Consider the following 23,010-nt stretch of genomic DNA (forward strand, 5'->3'; position numbering starts at 1 on the left):
GGTTTTCTCATCCTAATACTTTTCAAACTGTCTCCAAACAAGAAATAAACAGCATTATTTTAATTGACCCAATGGATCTTTCTCTCATTTTTCTTTTCAGCAGTCTCTAAGAAGTTTTCTAATTATAAAATGTGAAGATTCCAGTTGAGAAATCATGTCACACTCTCTCACTAGCACAGTTCTTGCAGTCCCTTTGTAGCCTTAGATTCTACTTTCAGTTTCAGGGCTGTCTATTTCTTTGCAGACTTTGCCCGACAGTTTTGCTTTCTTATCATTGCGTGTCTGAGGAAAATCTGGGAAGTGCCAGGAGATTGGAGGGATAAAAATAAAGCCCAAATTGCCAGTGAGAGAGAAAAGTGAAACCAGCACAGCTAAACTCAGAAGAAAAACAAAGAGGACAAGCTCTTCTAACCTTCCAGCTGAGGCAGCTTTCTGCTCACCTCTACAGAATCTCTCCACCGGGTAAGACTGAGGCTGGGTGGGAAGAGATTTACAGGAGGCAGCTACTTTCTCTAAAGAAATCATACCAAGACAGGCTGCGCAGAGCCTGATCTGTCATGAGTTCAGACGGAAGTCTGATGTTGGGCAGCAGGGGGTCCTCTAAGTGCCCATTGCTGAGCTCTGTGGTGAATTAGGTTCCAGCAGAGGCAGAGTCTAAACTGAGAGCCGGGGATGCTTCAAGATTCTTTCTTGATACTTTATTAAAGTGTCTTTCTCTTTGATAAAACCCACTAACTAAAGCTCAGAGTTCACTTCTGTCTTTATTGGAAACTTTCCACATGCTAGAACTTGGGGTCTACAAAAAAAGGCTACAGGTTATTGTAATTTGGGAGCTTACAAAATCTTTGTGCAGCCACTTTTTCTGGTCAGTAACTGATTGATTCTCATTTTATAAAAGTGCTATGTCTCATGTTAAAAACCAGACAATCTTCTTGCCAGCAGTCCTGGTGGGCCACTGTTGTAAGAGGAAATGAGTACAGTACTATCACAGAAAAAAAAAAAAAAAAAAGCTTTTTTTTTTAGCCATCCCTAGAGAATTGGGAATCCAGATAGGTGGCAAGACTGGCATCATATAAGATTCCAGTTTTCAGCCAGAAGTCAGAGGTAATCAACTATAATAGAAGCAATCATGCTTTCTTATAGGATAAAAATAAAAACCAGCATCCCTTAGTCTGTCTTTGTTGGTATCTCAAAAAGTTAATAAAATTTTATCATGATCACTTTCAGTTACAGGGATTGAGACATTGAAGTTAACAAGGTAAGTAGGGCATTACTAAAAGAAAACTTCAACTTCTCTCAATGCTATAAAATTATCAAAGCATCAAGTCCTGGTTAAAGAGGTCAAAATCGTGCAAATAAATACTTTATATAGAACAGAGTTCAGAGAGGAAACATGATCATTTATAAGATCATGTTTCATAAGAGTAGCTTCATTACCTGAGGTAATTAAAAGCAATATGCCAGTTGATATATGCAGAGATAATAAAGAATCAATCTTCAAACACAAGGAGGTCAAAATCTGGTAACATAATTGAGTGAAATATAGAGTGTTAACAAAAATTTCAGAAACGATGACCTGATTAGAATGAAGAGGTGTTTTATTGAAGGTTTATTAGGACTGCAGCCTGGGAGACGAGTTCAAGAAACACTTAAAAACTTGTGTTCCTCTTGACTACAAAACAGAAAAAGTTTCTAAAGGTCAAAACTAAGATCAGTTATTTACAATTCTGCGTTAAGGATTATAATTAAGGCAAAAAGTAAGGACCTGAATTGGTTGCAGAATTGATTTTAAATTGCTTTAAATTCCTGAAATGGTTTTAAAGTTCCACAGGGTGGGGGGAGGAGGGAACCCTGAACCATAAAGTTGCAGGTAGCAGATGTTGTCCCAAATACAGTTGATGGTGTGCTTAGGTGTGATACAGGTCAGAGCAAATTCAAGCTTTCCATGGCGCTAGGATGTGTCTTAGACTAAATTCTTAATGGCACTCAGCTCTAGTTTTGTATGTCTGAACTATGATCACTCCATAATTGTATTGTAATTTGTATTGTAATTACAAATTGAATTGTAATTTCAATTTGTCATAAAGAGTGAGATTCAGATTAGAGGGATCAGTCTTGGGTGAAAACACATGACTTCAGATGCAGATCAACAGTTAAGAACCAGTGAGTCTCTAAACAGGGTGGGCTTTGGCAGCTCAGGAGTGCCTCTCCCTGAGAGGAGGAAGCCACTGGGGACCCTGAGTCTCAGTCTGATCCAGAGCTTGCCCAGGAACAGACTTGGGAGAAAACAGGTCCAAGACTGGGTTAAGATGGCATGTGTTTCACATTATATAAATGTTTGACATAGTATTCCCCAGATGCAGGCTGCCTTTTATATATACCTGAGGTGAGACAGCTCAGGGTGTCCTGTCCAAAGATCAAAATTTGAAGGTGAAAAGCTTTGAAAGGAAATTTTGTAATGAAGTCAGAAGATGTGAGACACAAGGAAAAAAATCTCCATGTTATGGAAATGTGATACAAGCTGAGCCAGTGGAAATGCAGTCTGGTATACTCTTCTTCTGGAAAAGAATTTGGCAATAAGCAACAAAAAAGTATATACTCTTACCTTTTGACAGAGCAACCTCATTCCCAGAAATCTGTTCTGAAGAAACAGCTGCAACAATATGAAAGCAGGGTTATTCATTGCAGCACTATAATTGAAAAACACTAAAAGCATTCTAAGTGCCCACACATAGGAGTGGTTAAGTAAACTATGGTATATACATTTAATGGAGTAGGCTTCTCTAGTGGCTCAGAAGGTAAAGCATCTGCCTGCAATGCGGGAGACCTGGGTTCAATTCCTGGGTCAGGAAGATCCCCTGGAGAAGGAAATGGCAACCCACTCCAGTACCCTTGCCTGGAAAATGCCATGGACGGAGAAGCTAGTAGGCTACAGTCCATGGGGTCGCAAAGAGTCGGACACGACTGAGAGACTTCACTTTCTTTCACCTTCACCTTTTTGGAAAGCTTTGACTCTGAGAACTACATAATATTTCACATACTCAAAAAATAGTCATATACTACAATTAACCAAGATGTGAAATAAGTGAAAATGTTAGTCACTCAGTCATGTGCGACTATTTGCAACCTTATGAACTGTAGCTTGCCAGACTCCTCTGTCCATGGAATACTCCAAACAAGAATAGTGGAGTGGGTAACCATTTCTTTCTCTGGGCGATCTTCTCAACCCAGGGACTGAACCCAGGTCTCTCCCGCGGCAGGCGAATTCTGAGCTACCCCAGAAGCCCAACCAAGATGTGGGGGAGTCCTAAATGAAGCCCAAATAGGAACAAATGAAACTGACTGTGTTACAAATGAATAAACTACCAGCTCAAGAGGAAGAGGAAGGAAAGAACTAATCTAAGAACTTCAGAATACAGTACTTTAGCTATATATATTAGGTTAGAGACAAAAATAACTATCTTAATAATGCACTTTAATTAGTAAATCTATTTATCACCAAGATATAGATTAGCAATTTTGAAATGCTTTTATATGTATACTAGGACTGAGCACATAAGCAAATTTATGATAATAATAGTTGTGGCTTACACAGTCAGAGTATGGAGTTGAAAGGTAAAGACTGAGTAATTCCTATTGTGTTAACTGCAATAAGAAACATGAGCAGTATATAACACAGGGAGTCCAGCCTGGCACACAGTGAGCACCTAGAGGGGTGGGATGGTGGGGTGAGAGAGAGGCTCAAGAGGGAGGGGAGATATATATATATATATACTTATATATATGAATATATATATATAATATATATATATATATATACTTATGAATGATTCATGCTGTTATATGGCAGAAAACAACACAACATTGTAAAGCAATTATCCTCCAAATAAAAACATCAGCAGGAAATTAAGGTTGTATACAGAAATAAATAAATATAGATGTATCTACATGTGCTAGTATTCATATATGCATTTCTTTATTTGGTCCACTGAGGGGACCTAGAAGTAAGGTACACACCTAATGTTATATCCTGGCACCAAAGTTCTGTTATCCAAAGAAAAGAATCAGGTTCCTGGAAGAAATGGCCAAATCTAGAGCTGATTCAGGCAAAGAACAAGATGGACCAGGAATACCTTGTGGTGCTACAAAGTAAAAAAGTGTTTAGAATATGACGTAAGTGTAGCCAAACCACCCAGGAGCCAGGCTGAAGAAGCTCTCAAAGAACAAATCTGAGGCAAATTAAGCAATAATAAATAACAATTTGTTTGTTGTTGTTCAGTCACTAAGTTGTGTCTGACTTTTTGTGATCCCGTGGACTATAGCCCACCAGGTTCCTCTGTCCATGGGATTATCCAGGCAAGAATACTGGAGTAGGTTACCATTTCCTTCTCCCAGATCTTCCCAACCCAGGATTCGAACCTGCCTTTCCTGCTTGGCAGGCGGATTCTTTACCACTGAGAGACAAGGGAATGATAGTAAAGTACTAAACCCCACAGAATAAAATAAATAAATATCTATGAGTCTACTCTGATACAAATAAATAATTAAATGAGAGGAAAAAAATAGAGGACTTCTCTTGTTTGAAGTAGAACCTCAGCTAATGTTGAAGGAATGAAGTACAAAAGACCTACAGTCAAGCACCACAGTAATAACTGTTGCAAACAAGAATCATCATTAGTGGATGTTAAAGTCAGCACTGAAAAAACAATATGAAACTTTGAGGAGAATATATCTGCAGTCTCAAAAATATCTGCCCCAGTGTTAACTTTTGTACTTACAAGGAAGTAATTGTGACTTTACAGTGGAGAAATCTGGCAGACAACACCTAAAGTAAGTGAGCAAAGTTAACATCACAGCACCAGAGTATGTTCTATAGACATCACACAACCTTTGATACGATACACTGAGACTGGCAGAACATCACAACCACAGCATACTTGCCAAAAAAAGAAAAAATATAAACTCAATCTAATTATGAGGAACCATAAGAAAAACCCAAACAGAGAGATATTTTGCAAAATGACAGGCCAATACTCTTCTAAAATGACAATGTCATGAAAGACAAAATAAAGATGAAGAATGGCCAATGATGAGAGAAGACTAAAGGTAATGCGTGAATGGACAAAGGATCCTGAATTGCATCCTGGGTCAGAAAAGGACACTAGGAACAAAGGGAAAGCTAGGAGAAAAACAACTGAGACAAAAGGAAAACTGATGACGTGGGGGAAATTGTGTAGCTTAGTTAACAGTGTTGTTTTAATATGAAAGTCCTATTTCAATTATTGTCTATGGTTACATAAGATATTAATAATAGGGTAGCTGGGGAAATGGCATATGGAAGTTTTCTGTATCCAATGTATGATTTTGTGTAAGGGTAAGCTCCTTCAAAATAAAGTTATTTTTAAAGAGAACCAGTGGGCTAGTCTATGGGACAAGCTTAAAGAGGCCATGGGGCTTTTTAAAACACACAAGGAACAAAGTTTTGGTCCTAACTGTAAAGTTCTCACTCAGCTCACTGACTAAATGCTGGTTTCCATGCCATCTCTTCCCTTGAAGATCAGGAGACACCCTGGACATGGCCTCAGAGATCCACATGCCAGCCCCAGAGTGCCTCATTGAGAATGTCAATGGGCGACTGGTGGTTAATCCAGTAACTGCGAAGATCCTGTCTGCCATCAGGGAGCCTGTTGTGGTGGTGGCTATCGTGGGCCTCTACCGCACGGGCAAGTCCTACCTGATGAACAAGCTGGCTGGGAAGAACAAGGGTGAGTGACACGGGCAGAGCCCAGCCAAGTCCCTTCTGTCCATCCACACCCCCAGCACGCAGCACAGCGATGTGAGGAGAGGAAGGGAGAGACCTGGGAGGAGTGGGTTTCTAACATTCATCCTGTGCTGGAGGACAAGAGTCGACTCTTTCTTCCCACTTTGCCTTAGCTTCCTCTTTAATGTATAAACTTGCCTTTTTGAAAGGAGTACAGTAGTTATAGATGAAATTAGCATAGTTAATAATAAGAAATTTACTAAAATGTATGTGGATTAACATCAAGCTTATAATGATCTCTAAGGTAATACAAATATTTCAGTTTCTACTGAATGTTCTAAATTCTTTTTCTCATAATTAAGATCAATATTGATTATGCTTTCATTTATTTTTTTAAACCTTGATTTTATTAACTAAACTCTCAATTTCCAGATCTAATCCATCTGCTATTAAAAATCCACCCTCTCTTTTCCCCACACCCTCTTGCAGGCTTCTCTCTGGGCTCCACGGTGCAGTCACATACAAAGGGCATCTGGATGTGGTGTATGCCTCATCCCGAGAAGCCAGACCATGCTCTGGTTCTGCTTGATACTGAGGGCCTGGGGGATGTGGAGAAGGTAAAGAAACAAATCTTCTAATCCTGTTTATGTCAAATCAGTAGCCCTTCTTGCACTGTCACTTCCCACCCTTTGAATTGTGCTTCAAATATATACTATTAATATATTATATTTTTATCTTATTTTATTAACTTGTTTGTGCTCAAGATTTGACCTCAAATACAATTTGAAGCAATCCAAAGTGAGCTTTATGTGAGAGCACTAAGCACTAAGTATGAGAATAATGGGCTAATTTAAGAATTGTTGCATATCTTGGCCACACATATAAGCATTGAGAGTGGTCAGTAAGACCCACTGATATTTTTTGTAACCCATAAAATAATGACTAATGACTTTTAAAGTCGTTTTCCTTTCATATTGTAGGAAAACATTCTGATAAAGCTACTGAAGGTGTGTCTAAACCTAACTAGAAAATTTAAAAATATGTCTGACTAATCAGAGTGGGAATCCAGAAAGATGGTGGAAATAGTGTTATCCACAGCTGTACAGTTAGTGAGAGAAGCAGAGTATAAGACCTGATAACAGCAGCTTTGTTCATAAAGGATCATACATTACTACTCTTAGAAGTCTTAGAAAACTCTTGTTAAAGGGGTACATTTTAACTACTGTTTTAAAAGTGCTTCATCATGTCATATCATGGGAACAGAAGATCATAATCTCAGTTCAGGAGATAGGTTTGAATTCTATTACCTGATCAAGTGCTTATTTGATTTACACGTTCATATGCAGTTATATAAAGTCTTATTTAAATTTCACTACACCATTGATTTTATGTTTTTAAAATCATGTACATATGGATAAAACTTTGCATAGGGAAATGATTAATGTGTCTCCAAATAGAGACAGCTGGGTTCAGAGTCTGTCCATCTGAACTGGAATGATGTGCTCTTAGTTACTTGGTGTGGCTTCTCCAATGACTTCTAGGGAGACAACCAGAATGACTCCTGGATCTTTGCCCTGGCGGTTCTCCTGAGCAGCACCTTTGTATACAACAGCATGGGAACCATCAATCAGCAGGCCATGGACCAACTACAGTATCCTTTTTGTGGACTAGACAACATGAAATCCGGAAAAGAACAGCTTCACTTTGTCACCAGTTACAGTGGTGGTCCACTGCAGAAGAATTTGGGAGTCCCCTTCTTAATGAACCCCATTATGCTTATGCTCACCATCCCTGTTTACCTCAGTCACCACCAGAAGCCCAAGCCTTTCTGATCACACATCATCCTCAGACACTTAGCTGCACAAGGTTCTGTATGCCTCCTATCTGAGTTCATATTTTGGGGTCACAATCTCCTCAGGGGTTTCCTGTGTGTAACCTGAAGCTGACCCCAGTCCCTAGACAGCATGTGTGTGTGTGTGCGCTAAGTCGATTCAGTCATGTCTGATTGTTTGTGACCCTATGGACTGTAAGCCCACGAGGTTCGTCTGTCGAAGGAATTCTCCAGGCAATAATTCTGCAGTGGATTGCCATGCCCTCCTCCAGAGGATCTTACTAACCCAGGGATCAAACCCATGTCTCTTAAGTCTTCTGCATTAGCAGGAGGATTCTTTACCACTGGTACCACCTGGGAAGCTCACCCAGCCAGTAAGGAAAGACAAAAGGAGATGGCAGATCGCTTGAGATTGGCAGGTGGCAGGTTTAATAAGCAAGGGAATTTACTTAGGTATCCTTTCTTACATGACTGGAAGACTAACATGTTTCCACATCCACCCGCCAAATTTTAAAAGTCTTTTTAGATGCCTAAACTGTCCCGGTGAGTACACAGTCCAGATGGTCTTAGCACCACATTACTATCTCAAGGAGGCTGTGTCCTTGTGCAGCTTCCAGCATGGGGAAGGCAAGTGCAGTGCACATTCCAAAGATGGAAAAGAGGGTGAGCGTACTTCCATTGCCTGGGTCCACCTCAGGGGACAAAACTTCAGTCATATTTGATGACTTTCCCCTACAATATCCATTGCCAAACCCTTGGTATCCTCTAAAACTCATGTTTTCATTCAGCTTCTTCTTGGCCTTTAAGTATGGTAGCTCTTTGATTCTTGGGCTTCTGTTCTTCTTTTCTTAGTCCCTAGTCCATCTCATCCAGCCTTGGACTTTTACTAGCACCATGTCAGTTACCGTAACATTTGCATGAGCAATCATGACCACACTCTCAGGTACAAAATTGTGTATCTAGTTGATTACAAGTCTCCATTTAGATGTGTAAGAAACATCTCAAACTTAACATGCAAAAACAACACAAAAGTCTTAAATATTTAAGTGACTATAATGAATTGAATAATATCATGCTTCTGACACTATTAAAGTAGAAATATATGGGGGATTCTTTTTTTTAAAAATTAATGTATTTTAATTGGAGGATAATTACTTTACAATGTTGTGATGGTTTTTGCCATACATTGACATTAATCAGCCACGGTTACACATGTGTCCCCCTATTCTGAACCTCCCCTCCCTCCTCTCACCCCACCCCACCCCTCTGGGTTATCCCAGAGCACCAGCTTTGGTTGTCCTGTCTCATGCATTGAATTGCACTGGCCATCTGTTTTACCTATGGTAACATACACGTTTCAATGCTATTCTCTCAAATCATCCCACCCTGGCCTTCCCCCACAGACTCCAAAAGTCTGTTCTTTACATCTGTTTCTCTTTTGCTGCCCTCCATATAGGATCATCATTACTGTCTTTCTAAATTCCATATATATGCATTAATATACAGTATTTGTGTTTCTCTTTCTGACTACTTCATTCTGTATAATAGGCTCCAGTTTTATTCACCTCATTAGAACTGACTTGAATGTGTTCCTTTTTATAGCTGAGTAATATTCCATTGAGTATATGTACCACAACTTCCTTATACATTCATCTGCCAATGAACATCTAGGTTGCTTCCATGTCCTAATTATTATAAATAGTGCTGCAATGAACATTGGGGTACATGTGTCTCTTTCAATTTGGGTTTCTTTGGGGTGTATGCTCAGCAGTGAGATCTCTGGGTCATATGGCACTTCTATTCCCAGTTTTTTAAGGAAACTCCACACTGTTCTCCATAGTGGCTGTACCAGCTTGCATTCCCACCAACAGTGTAAAAGGGTTCCCTTTTCTCCACACCCTCTCTAGCATTTGTTATTTGTAGACATTTTGATGATGGCCATTCTGACTGGCATGAGATGATACGTCATTGTGGTTTTGATTTGCATTTATCTAATAATGAGTGATGTAAAACATCTTTTCATGTGTTTATTAACCATCTGTATCTCTTCTTTGGAGAAATCTCTGCTTAATTCTTTTGCCCACTTTTTGATTGGGTTGTTTGCTTTTTTGGTATTGAGCTGCATGAGCTTCTTGAATATTTTGGAGATTAATTTTTGTCAGTTTCATTTGCTATTATTTTCTCCCATTCTGAAGGCTGTCTTTTCAGCATAGTTTCCTTCATTGTACAAAAGCTTTTAAGTTTAATGAAGTCCCATTTGTTTATTTTGGGTTTTATTTCCATTACTCTGGGAGGTGGGTAACAGAGGATCTTGCTGTGATTTATGTCATGGAGTGTTCTGCCTATGTTTTCCTCTAGAGTTTTATAGTTTCTGGTCTTACACTTATATCTTTAATCCATTTCAAGTTTATTTTTGTGTATGGTGTTAGAAAGTGTTCTAGTTTCAGTCTTTTACATGTGGTTGACCAGTTTTCCCAGCACTTAAAGAGACTGTCTTTTCTTCATTGAATATTTTCGCCTCCTTTGGATAAGCTGTCCATATGTGTGTGGGATTATCTCTGGAAAAGTCTTAAAATTTTGACCAGAAGCACTCTTTCAACATCACAGTAAATTTCCATGGCACTCATAGAGATTTTTGGATCAAAAGCTTAGTATTCATCCTAGGCAATTACTTTCTTTATTTCCTACAAACTATTACTCACAGTCTGATCAGCTCTCCTGCCATAGGTATTTGCCCAGGCTGGCTAATTCCCACCACTTCTTCAATGGCAATTTCAGTTTAAGCTTCCATCTTCTTGCCTCTGGGTTATCTTCTAAACTGCCTAACCTTCTCTTTCTCTTCTCTCTTGCCTCTCATAGGCAAAACACCTGACAGTTTTTGTTTTAAAAACAAACATCAGGTCATATTCCCCTCTCAATTTAAAGCTTCTCAGTGCCTTCCCATTAAATTTAGATTAAAATTCAAACACTTTCTATGGCCTACAGTGCCTACCTAGTCTGAACCCTAGCTATTCCAGAACTTCTACCCAAGCCACGCTGGCCTCCCTGCTATATGTTAGACACACTCAATGGTTTCCCGTCTGAGGTTTTGCAGGAGCTATTTCCTCTGCCAGGAAGGTTTCTCCAGTGGATTAGTACATGGCAGCTTCTCTCAGTTCATTTAGATTTCTGCACAATGATCACCTCAGAATGAACTTACCTGAACCACCACATAAACCAGCACTATGCACAGTTATTCTCTAAAGTTTAGCTGAGGTTCATTTTTCTTCAAGGCAACTATTTCAAAATCTCAGGTTTATTATATTTTTGTTTACTTGTTTATCATCTGTCCCCCTCACCAGAATGTGTGTGTGTGTGTGTGTGTGTGTGTGTGTTAGTCACTCAGTTGTGTCCGACTCTTTCCAACCCCATAGACTGTAGCCAGGCAGGCTCCTCTGGCCATGGAATTCTCCAGGCAAGAATACTGGAGTGGGTTGCCATTCCATTCTCCAGGGAATCTTCCTAACGCGGGGATTGTACCTGGGTCTCCTGCAATGCAGGCACCTTCTGAGCCACCAGGGAAGTCCTACTAGAATGTAGATGGTAGCATTTTCTGACTCATCACAACGTTATTTGTCCCTAGGACAATTCCTGGTTTAGAGTAATTGCTCAATAAATGTTTGTGGAATGAATGAATGAGCTAATTAAGAAAAATTATTTTAGATAAGCTTTGGGGAATAGTATAGCATAAAAGGTGCTATTCCTTTTCTGCAGTTTTCCTATGTTAGCATCCCAGCTATGTGACAGAGCTGACACATCGAATCAGGGCAAAATCCTCACCTGATAAACATGAGGTCCAAGACTCAGCCAACTTTGTAGGCTTTTTTCCAGACTTTGTGTGGACTCTGAGAGATTTCTCCCTGGAACTGGAAGCAGATGGACAGCCCATCACTGCTGATGAGTACCTGGAAAAGTCACTGAAGCTAAAACAAGGTTACTAGGACTCATAGTTGGGAAACAAAAAAAGAGAAAATAGTATCAGAATGACCATTTCAATGTAGATGCTGAAAATTATAATTTTATAACTTTGCTATCTTGGCTGTTCTATTAGAGGAAATGAAACGTTTCTTAGACAAATTAGTGCAATCTAATTTTAAGTTACTTCCTTCTTGGAGCAGGAAAGAAATTTCATTCCTCTACCCCTTTAATTATTGGGTCTGATCCATGATTAGTTAATTTTTACCTCTTTATATAGGATTTGTGCAAATTACAAAGTTGAAGGGTATATATCTGAAGTAGCCTGAAGTTGTAAAACCTCTGATTTTCTTTCCTCTAGGAGATGATAAAAAAACTAAAACTTTTAATGAACCTCGGTTATGTATCCGAAAGTTCTTCCCAGAGAAGAAGTGCTTCATCTTTGATCGCCCTGCTCATAGGAAGTACCTTATCCACCTGGAGCAGCTACAAGAGGATGATATGAACCCTGAATTCAGAGAACAAGCTGCAGACTTCTGCTTCTACATCCTCAGCCATTCCAAGGCCAAGACTCTCTCAGGCGGTATCACAGTCAATGGGCCTCGTGAGTCCCTCTTACTCTCTTTCCTTACCCAGACTCTCCTACTGCCCATTGTAGACAACAGAAGTGGGAGGCACGAGGATTACTTCTGACAAATACAAAGTCTAATGATGCCAAGGAAAACACACAACAAGGGTCACATTGTGAATTTTACATATGAACTAAAACTATTTCTGGTATTATCTAATATTCACATGAGTCAGATGAACAAAGAGAAAGAACTAGAATCTAATCCTGGTGTAGTAACTTTCTCCACCAACTTCTCAACTCCCTTTTTATGAAATTTCCTTCCAGGAGAGGTATATTATTGACAAAGTCAGGAAAAGGCAAATATTCCATGTATGTGAGGCTTTGCCTCTCACCTTAACACAATTCTCTTGTTAATCAATGCAAAAATGTGTAGTTAGGCACTGATTAGGAGTGCCTGCCATCTACCAAGCACTGGGCATAATCCTCATTCCAACATGATGGGAACAAAAGGTACTTAAACAATTTATGTAACCCTAATGATTAAACACTGGTAAGTGCAGGGAACCATAACTGAAAGAACTTTTGGGTGACTTCAAAGAGGTTAAAGTCTGAGCCCATGAAAAGATCTTGAGGAATGACAGGCAAAGAGGTAAAGATATGTAATTTATGTTTCATACAGTCCTTCAGAATGTTTTATAGATAATGTGCTGGAGAGATGTACATGAAGCAACAAGAAAATGAATGGTACTTGCAATATTTTTTAATAAATGGCGCCTATGTAGGCTAAGGTAGTGGCAATAGTGACTGTCAAAATTAACAGAATCCTCACATATTTTGAATGTCAAATCCATATGTTTTGATGATAGAAGGTATGTGGGTGTGTGGAAGAAATGATATGGCAATGTTAAGCTGACTCCAGGATTCTGAGCGTAACAACTACTTGAACAGATGTTATTTACTAAAAGAAATATATGGAGGAGGAATAGTTTTCCAGAATGGATGAAGTTGTTTAGATCTGGATTATTTAGTATTGATTTTCCTTCCTGCCAATGCAGGAGACATAAGAGACTTGAGTTCAACCCCTGGGTTGGGAAGATCCCCTGGTGGAGGAAATGGCAACCCACACCAGTATTCTTGCCTAGAGAATCCCATGGACAGAGGACCCTGGCAGGCTACAGTCCATAGGGTCACAAAGAGTCGGACATGACTGAAGTGACTTAGCACACAAGCCTATAAGTGCTATCATGTGATATTTGTCTTTCACTGTCTGATTATTTCATTTAGTATGATGATCTCTAGGTCCATTTATGTTGCTGCAAATCACATTGTTTCATTTTTATGGCTGAGTAACATTCCATTATATATATGTACCATATTGTCTTTATCCATTCATTGCTGATGGACATTTGGTTGCTTCTGTGTCCTGACGGGCTTCCCTGGTGGCTCAGTGGTAAAGAATCCACCTGCTATGAGGGAGACCTAGGTTTGATCCCTGGGTCAGGAAGATTCCCCTGGAGGAGGGTACGGCAACCCACTCCAGTATTCATGTCTGGAGAATCCCATGGACAGAGGGGTCTTGTGGGCTACAATCCATAGGGTCGCAGAGTCAGACATGACTAAAGTGACTGAGCAAGTCCTTACTATTTTAGTGCTACTATTAATATTGGTGTGCATGCATCTTTTCATATAATAGTTTTTTCTGTCTATATGCCCAAGATTAGGATTGCAGGGTTATAAGAGGACTCTATTTTTCATTTTTTAGGGAACCTCCATAATGTTCTCTATAGTGACTGCATCAATTTACATTCCCATCAACAGTGTACAAGGGTCCCCTTTTCTTCACACCCTCTCCAGCATTTGGTATCTGTAGACCTTTGAACAATGGCATTCTGACCAGTATGAGGTGATAGCTTATTGTAGTCAAGAACTAGTACTTGTAGGGCCACAATCCACTCCAGTTTCCCAAGGCTGGGGTTTACTGGTATGTAAGACTTTCAGTGTTAAAACCAGAATTCCCTGGCAAACTTGGATGAATTGATCACACTGCATGGAGCTCTGATGAAAGAATATCTAGGAAGACCCTCTTATTTAGGCCAGACCCAGAATTAGTGAGATGCATCTCATGTACACTTACATTTACATACACACGTGCTTGTGTACATTAAAATGTCTCCTTGACCTTTATATTACTTCGAATTGAGAAAGGAGGGGGAATTCATTAAAAAAAGAAAGGGAGATTCAGGAAGGCTAAGAAAAGATTAAGACTTACCATCTTGTCTGCAAAATACCCTTTCTCAAACCCATTCATTCCAATAGCTTCCATTTGGGCGAAGGAAGGAGGAGGAAAGGGAAGCTTCAAACTCTTCTGAACCTAGAGGGTAACAAAATATTCCATCACAGTTCTTCTTTAACATTCTTAAAATTCCTGTTTGTAACACTTGGAAAGCATAAAAAGTGCACTATCAGTTGACTCAGAATGATTAAATTTGCATGCTCAGGACTAAACTAACACAGCTTGTTCCTCTGTCTCACCAACTCTTAGTCACTGTTTTTTAAATTCCCTTCATAGGTCTAGAGAGCCTGGTGCAGACCTATGTCAATGCCATCAGCAGTGGGGATCTGCCCTGCTTGGAGAATGCAGTCCTGGCCTTGGCCGAGACCGAGAACTTGGCTGCAGTGCAAAAGGCCATTGCCCACTATGACCAGCGGATGGGCCAAAAGCTGAAGTTGCCCACGGAAACCCTCCAGGAGCTGTTGGACCTGCACAGGGCCAGTGAGAAAGAGGCCATTGAAGTCTTCATGAAGAACTCTTTCAAGGATGTGGACCAAGTGTTTCAAAAAAAATTAGGGGTATGTTTGCTATTCTGGTTAGTGAGAGGATGAAAAATCTGGGCCTTTCTCTTTTTTGTTTTCAATTGGAAGATAATTGCTTTACAATATTGTATTGGTGTCTTCCACACAACAATGTGAATAAGCCTTTCTTGCTACAAGTAGTCCTCCCAGACCCAGGGATAGCAGCCCTCAGTTATATGTACTCATTTGCACTCTTTACTAAAAGAATAGACTGTTCTTAGCCTTAGTCCTGGAGACTATGGTACCGTGACTGACTATGGTTATTAAAAATATCCTCATCTATTAATCTCTACCCTATAGATGCCATATTTTAATCAAACAAGTAAGCTGTAAGACTGCATTTACATAAGATTATTTTAATTTATTTTTTTATTTAAAGTTAGTCAAAGACACAGTGCTTTCATATTCCATGCTAATAATATAGGAGGATTCGCTCCTTTGTGAAAACCTTAAAAACATATTGTGCTTAATGTAAAGCAACAATAAATATTCAGAAAGACAAGAAAGAGAAATCAATCATTAGAATGCTATTTGAGGACTTGAGTCTGAGTTCTTTAAAATTAAGGAAGGATTGTTGTATGACAAATTATCATTTGACAGATGACAATCCCTTCCCTGACTTGTAGGGTAGAATTTTACAAGTCATACCTTACTGCTTTCAAAGGTTCTGATGAAACTAAATAGTGAAGGTCAGCAGACTATGGACGTCTTTCTAGACCAAAGAAACATGCAAGTTCTCTTCTATAATTGAATGCAGGTAAAAATGCTGTTCTGTAGGCTTTCTCCATACAGACATTAACTGCAGTACAATCTCCATTACCTTCATTAGCCTTATATTGAGAAAATATGCCAAAATACTATTATTTTAAACAATGTACCACTAATCATTGACCCTTTTGAGCACTTATAGAGAAGTCACTGGGCTTAACACTTTATACCACTGCATATAATCCTGACAGGGAATCTATAAGATAGATACAGTTTCCTGTGTTTTAACAAAGAAATCTCATTTCATGAAGGTTGAGTGTCACTAAGTCACAAATTGGTGGAACCAGAAACTTTCTGCAGGCCTGCCATACTGGACAATTGTGTGATAAACTATTAGGGACTTAAAAAGAGAAGTTTCAAATGGAGCTGTGTTTATGATTTGAGAATCATTCTCTGAAGCTAAAAAAAAAAAAAAAAAAAATGGGAAAAAAAGCTTCAGATAAGCACAAAGAGAAGTAGATGTATTTTTTAAACCAACACTCTATCTAACAATTTTCTAGACTCTCCCATCATGGTGAGGGGGTGTGTTAGATTTATGTGCCACATTCTCTGCAGGAGAAGCATTTCCCAGTAATCCACCTTGGTTCACATACTCATCATGGCTCAATGTACCATTTGTGCTATTTTTCACCTCACAGGACAAATTAGAAGCAAAGCGACATGACTTTTGCAGACAGAACATGAAAGCATCCTCAGATTACTGCATGGCTTTAATTCACGATATTTTTCATCCTCTATATGAAGATGTGAAGCAGGGAACATTTTCTAAACCAGGAGGTTATTATCTATTTATTAAGAAGATGAATGAGCTGAAGGATAAGTACCACCAGGTCCCCAGAAAGGGGGTACAGGTAAATTACCTACTGATCACCATTTCTGGGGCCTTGTTAATGTGACTCTTTCAAACTACAGTGGGAACAACAAAAATGCAATGGATAAATGGTGCCTGTGGCTTTCATTGACTATTCACTGATTTACTCAATAGGAGAGATTACCATGAGATGAATAGCAGATTCATCCCATGGTAGTGTTTCTTGGAAGCACAGATGGGAGCCTCAAAAACTTTTGCAGAATTTATTCAATAATTTAGTCATTTAATCATACAAAAATTCTCTACTCAGGCCTAACTATATGTATATAACTGGGATTAGTGCAGTTTAACAACAAGCAAGTTCTTTCAAAATATTCATCAGCAATCAACAAAGTATAGCTTACAGCAAATCTAATAATAATAGCAGTTCACCTATAGAGCTATTTTGTGTTAGAAAACAAATGGGCTTAACTCATTCAATCCTCACAAGAGCACTATGAAGTACATGATATCAATGTCCTCATTTTATAAATAAGAAAACTGAGGGAAGTAAAATAACTCACCTAAGATATACAGGCAATAAGAGGTACAGCTGAAATGGAAACTCTAATAGGAAACTCTGGGCTCGTAACTACGCTTCTGTGCCAGTATACTTAGGTTATATCAGTTAGAATTAGGTTTGGGCACATATTTTTTTTCCCCAATAATTTTTATTAGTTGGAGGCTAATTACTTTACAATATTGTAGTGGTTTTTGTCATACATTGACATGAATCAGCCATGGATTTACATGTGTTCCCCATCCTGATCCCCCCTCCCACCTCCCTCCCCATCCCATCCCTCTGGGTCATCCCAGTGCACCAGCCCTGAGCACTTGTCTCATGCATCCAACCTGGGCTGGTGATCTGTTTCTCACTTGATAATATACATGTTTTAATGCTGTTCTCTCAGAACATCCCACCCTCGCCTTCTCCCATAGAGTCCAAAAGTCTGTTCTATACATCTGTGTCTCTTTTTCTGTCTTGCATATAAGGTTATCATTACCATCTTTCTAAATTCCATATATATGCATTAGTATACTGTATTGGTGTTTATCTTTCTGACTTACTTCACTCTGTATAAGGGAGCCCATTTTATCCATCTCATTAAAACTGATTCAAATGTATTCTTTTTAATGGCTGAGCAATATTCCATGGTGTATATGTACCATAGCTTCCTTATCCATTCGTCTGCTGATGGGCATCTAGGTTGCTTCTATGTCCTGACTATTATAAACAGTGCTGCATTGAACATTGGGGTGCACGTGTCTCTTTCAGATCTGGTTTCCTTGGTGTGTATGCCCAGGAGTGGGATTGCTGGGTCATATGGCAGTTCTATTTCCAGTTTTTTAAGGAATCTCCACACTGTTCTCCATAGTGGCTGTACTAGTTTGCATTCCCACCAACAGTGTAAGAGGGTTCCCTTTTCTCCACACCCTCTCCAGCATTTATAGCTTGTAGACTTTTGGATAGCAGCCATCCTGACTGATGTGTAATGGTACCTCATTGAGGTTTTGATTTGCATTTCTCTGATAATGAGGGATGTTGAGCATCTTTTCATGTGTTTGTTAGCCATCTGTATGTCTTCTTTGGAGAAATGTCTGTTTAGATCTTTGTGGGCACATATTATTTAAAAACAAAACAAGAGTGCCTTAAGAACACAGAAGTTTCTTTCTCTCTTATATACAAGAAGTAAGGCAGAGGGGTCCAGGCTGCTATGACAATTCCATAGTCATGCTGTTCCCAGACTCTCCTATTCTGCTCCAGCACCTTAGCACCCAGCCTCCATCTTCAAGGTCAATTCATGGTGTAAGATGGCTGTTGGAGTTTCACCCCTTCCTTCCATATTACAGATGGGAAGAAAAGGGGAAAACAGAAGAGTAAAAGGTCTCTGGATCAACTCTCTTTAAGGTGATCTGCAAAAAGCCCAATATAATACCATTGCATAAGTGGTATTAGCCAAATTTTAATCTTATGGCCACCTCCAGCTACCAGGGAGGTTGTCTAAAAAAAATGCAGTATTTTATCATGGCCTATGATGTGCCCTGATTGGGAAAAATAGGTTCTATTACTAAGAACGAAGGGGAGAAAAATATTAGGGTGACTCTAGAAGCTGCTATCACAGAGATAAAAATTGCCCTGAAGAAAAATAAAGTAGGGTACAGGTCCAGGAGAGGAAGGGAACATGGTCCTATTTTATATGTAGAATTTTAGAGAGGACCTCTCTGGTGAGGTGCTGCTTCAACAGTTTTCAAGGAAGTCAGGAAGTAAGCCAAGTGAGCATCTAAAAGAAGATAATTTCAAACAACGAAAATCCCAGAAGGACGAATTGGTTTATGTCCAACAAATGTGGCAAGAGGGCAATGAGCAAAGAAAGAGGTGGCAGGAGGTAAGGTCGAGAGATGCTCAAGGCCAGAGGATAATCAGATAGTATCCTGGAGGGCCCTGAGAATGAGGCAAATTTGAGGGTGGATCTAGAGTTGGGGTTTAAGCCAGTTTGAGATAGTATTCATTAATAAATTCTAAAATGGGTAAAATGAAATTGAATTGAAACATGTACTGCTAAATTTTCCTTTAACCCATAATCTTTATTTCCTAATTCTAACTTGGTCTGCATCAACAGACAGAAGAGACACTGAGGAAATACTTGGATTCCAAAGAGGGTGTGGCTGATGCACTTCTACAGACTGATCAGTCGCTGACAGAAAAGGAAAAAGAGATTGAAGGTGAGAACAGCTGAAAACACTCTGCTGCTGCTAAGTCGCTTCAGTTGTGTCTGACTCTTATGTGTGACCCCATAGACGGAAGCCCACCAGGCTCCCCCGTCCCTGGGATTCTCCAGGCAAGAACACTGGAGTGGGTTGCCATTTCCTTCTCCAATGAAAGTGAAAAGTGAAAGATGAAAGTGCAGTCGCTCAGTCGTGTCCGACTCTTAGCGACCCCATGGACTGCAGCCTAACCAGGCTCCTCCGTCCATGGTATTCTCCAGGCAAGAACACTGGAGTGGGTTGCCATGCCCTCCTCCAGGGAATCTCCACCAAGGGATCCAACTCACATCTCCTGCATTGGCAGTCAGATTCTGATTGCTCAGTGCAAAAATAAACACAAGAGTCTTTCTTCATGAGACAAGCAAACAAGTAAAAAGGGTGAAAGCAGAAATAAAGCTATAAAAATAAATTAATATTCTCATATTTCTATGCTTATTTTTCTTCTTAAGTGGAACGTATGAAGTCTGAAGCTGCAGAAGCTGCAAACAAAATGTTAGAGGAAATGCAAAAGAAGAATCAACAGATGATGCAAGAAAAAGAAGCGAGTTATCAGGAACATATGAAGCAACTGACTGAGAAGATGGAAAAGGAGAGGGCCCAGTTAATGGCAGACCAAGAGAGGATTCTAGCCCTTAAACTTCAGGTATTCAACTGTAGCATCTCCATTCTACCTTCCGCTGTGCTGAATCAAAAGCTCTTAAAAGTTAGGGCATTATATCAGTTTAAGGACTGTTCTAGCCCCAAAACTAGTAGACATTTCATTCCCTTACTGCTTCTACCCCTAACCATCTCTGGTTATTGAAGTCTATTTTGTTATTTAGTTGCTAAGTTGTCCCCGACCCCTTTGCAACCCCATGGACTGTAGCCTACCAGACTCCTCTGTCCATGAGATTTTCCAGACAAAAATACTAGAGTGAGTTGCTGTTTCTTTCTCCAGGGGATTTTCCCGACCCAGGGAACAAACACAGGTCTCCTGCATTTCAGGCAGATTCTCTACCATCTGAGACACCAGGAAATTCCATATCGTACAATTAACTGCATACCCAGGCTGCTAGTTTCTTCCTGTTCTCCAGGCTGTTCTCCAGGTTGCCCTCCAGGCTACTCTCCAAATCTGTGCCGAGTCGGGATGTCTACCCTGTAATATAGAATGGACCAGTGTAGGTTTTACCTCCTCAACTTATTTCTGTTATCTCTGCTACCAAAATTTGGATACTTGTACTAAATTCCCTGATCAAACATCTGCTGTGATTCTGAATTTTGTAGTAACCTTCCTATGGTGTTCCTTCATCTTCCTTGCCTTCTTAGATATACATTTGGGAGTTCATGTGATATAGAGCTGAGATAGAAAAGGACAGTTTTTCTTTAGAGACTGTTGTTTCAGGTTGAAGGAGGTAAAAAATTAATTCTAGGGTTCACTAATATTTTAGAAACCATAAGAGAAGAATATTTCTGAAGCTAAATAAATCCCAGAAAAATTTTGATAGTAGACTTAAGAAAGAGGGATATAATGAAAATTAAAGGAGGAAAAGATTTCAAAAAGAAGTTTCACAACCCATGAGGGATTAATATAGGTATAATTTAGCAAGTGTGGGAAATGTTTTAAGTTGTGTGTTCAGTCTCCACTTTCCCTTTCAGGAACAGGGACAACTTCTCCAGGAGGGATTCCAAAAGGAGAGCATGAAACTTCATAAAGAGATTATAGCCCTCCAGAGGAAACAGAAAGAAGTAGAACGATGTAATATTCTCTAAAAACCTAAGGACCATAATTTCCTAACCAGCTTCTATCTGTTAAGAACAAGTTGAATGAGCACCTTCAAGATGTCAAACAATTGCCACTAAACTTGAAGTCATAAGATGCATTTTCATTGAGGCTTAAAGTTTGCAAAGATGAAATAAAATGTGCATTCAGTTTTTAACCTATAGAAGAATTCAATTCATGATTAAATATAGTATAAATGACTAGTATGATACCTCAGTAGAACCTATATTTGAAATCATGCATATTGATTCTAGAGAGACTTTTAATTGTGTAATTGGGATACATTTACACCCAATTTGGGGATATCAGAGGTGTTCTATTCAGTGTAGACTGTTTCCCCCCATAAACCACCCCTCTAGGTATCCTCAGCTCCATGGTCTTACTCAAGGATTTACTTTGGTACTGGGATGGAGTTGGAGTGTTGTGTACACAGGAAAAGTCTGATGGGAGTGTACAAAGTCATGGAGCACAGTTAAGCATCACTCCTGCCAAGCAGTCACTAGGTCACATGACAGCTTCCAATAAGGGAGACCTGGAACAATTAACTTCAGGGTGCAGACAGTGTACAGTTCTCCATTGGGTGGAGGCTGCATTGCTGTGGTCACTGATGGGATTCCTGAACGCTGGTAGGGGAATTACTTGCACTTGTGTGAAATGGATATATGAGTGGATGTTCAAACTTCTTTGTCTAGAGAATCCCTCTAGATAATTACTGCCCCATTTCTAGGCCACACAATGTCTCTCTATTTTACTCTTCTTTTCTTGGTTCCCCTCACCCACAGTTCCAAGAATAACTTCTACAATCACAAAAAGGAAACTTTAGCTCATAATTCCTTTCTATTCCTCTTAGAATCATAGCTATAATTCTTCAAAACCTTACCTAACTCCATTTTTCAGTGATCAAGACCATACCCATGCAAAAGAAATGCAAAAAGGCAAAATGGTTGTCGGAGGAGGCCTTACATGTAGCTGAGAAAAGAAGGGAAGTGAAAGACAAAGGAGAAAAGGAAAGATATACCCATTTGAATGCAGAGTTCCAAAGAATAGCAAGGAGAAATAAGAAAGACTTCCTTGGTGATCAATGCAAAGAAATAGAGGAAAACAAAAGAATGGGAAAGACTAGTAATCTCTTCAAGGAAATTAGAGCTACCAAGGGAATATTTCATGCAAAGATAGGCAGAATAAAGGACAGAAATTGTATGGACCTAACAGAAGCTGAAGATATTAAGAAAAGGTGATAAGAATACACAGAAGAACAATACAAAACAAGATCTTCATGATGCCGATAACTATGATATTGTGATCACTCACCTAGAGCCAGACATCCTGAAGTCTGCAGTCAAGTGGTCCTTAGGAGACATCACCATGAACAAAGCTAGTGGAGGTGATGGAATTCCAGTTGAGCTATTTCAAATCTTAAAAGATGATGCTGTGAAAGTGCTGCACTCAATATGCCAACAAATTTGGATAACTCAGCAAGGCCAAATTTGGATAAAATGGGACTGGAAAAGGTCAGTTTTCATTTCAATCCCAAAGAAAGGCAATGCCAAAGAATGTTCTAGCTACCACACAGTTGCACTCATCTTACTCTCTAGCAAAGTAATGCTCAAAATTCTCCAAGCCAGGCTTCAACAATAGGTGAACTGTGAACTTCCAGATGTTCAAGCTGGTTTTAGAAAAGGCAGAGGAACCAGAGATCAAAATGCCAACATCCACTGGATCATCGAAAAAGCAACAGAATTCCAGAAAAATATCTATTTCTGCTTTATTGACTATGTTAAAGCCTTTGACTGTATGGATCACCACAAACTGTGGAATTTTCTTCAAGAGATGGGAATACCAGGCCACCCGACCTGCCTGAGAAATCTGTATGCAGGTCAGGAAGCAACAGTTAGAA

At 39.5% G+C, this 23,010-nt stretch overlaps 1 protein-coding gene across 2 annotated transcripts; it reads left to right on the plus strand.

Moving 5' to 3' along the window:
• Positions 1-241: 241 nt before the first annotated feature.
• LOC133041077 (guanylate-binding protein 2-like) lies at positions 242-21,270 on the plus strand. 2 transcript variants are annotated; one of them, XM_061121449.1, is made up of 11 exons: positions 242-462; positions 5,562-5,765; positions 6,251-6,378; positions 7,303-7,412; positions 11,368-11,564; positions 11,908-12,150; positions 14,687-14,967; positions 16,377-16,589; positions 19,210-19,312; positions 19,804-19,997; positions 20,990-21,270. In XM_061121449.1, the coding sequence occupies exons 2-11, from the start codon at positions 5,576-5,578 to the stop codon at positions 21,101-21,103; spliced, it is 1,773 nt and encodes a 590-aa protein (XP_060977432.1). In that variant the 5' UTR covers positions 242-462; positions 5,562-5,575; the 3' UTR covers positions 21,104-21,270. The 2 variants fall into 2 exon arrangements, with proteins under 2 accessions (XP_060977432.1, XP_060977431.1); XM_061121448.1 differs by having other exon boundaries at positions 243-462; positions 5,557-5,765.
• Positions 21,271-23,010: the final 1,740 nt, after the last annotated feature.

Source organism: Dama dama, chromosome 20 (genome assembly GCF_033118175.1).
Source record: "Dama dama isolate Ldn47 chromosome 20, ASM3311817v1, whole genome shotgun sequence".
NCBI classification, from domain to species: domain Eukaryota; kingdom Metazoa; phylum Chordata; class Mammalia; order Artiodactyla; family Cervidae; genus Dama; species Dama dama.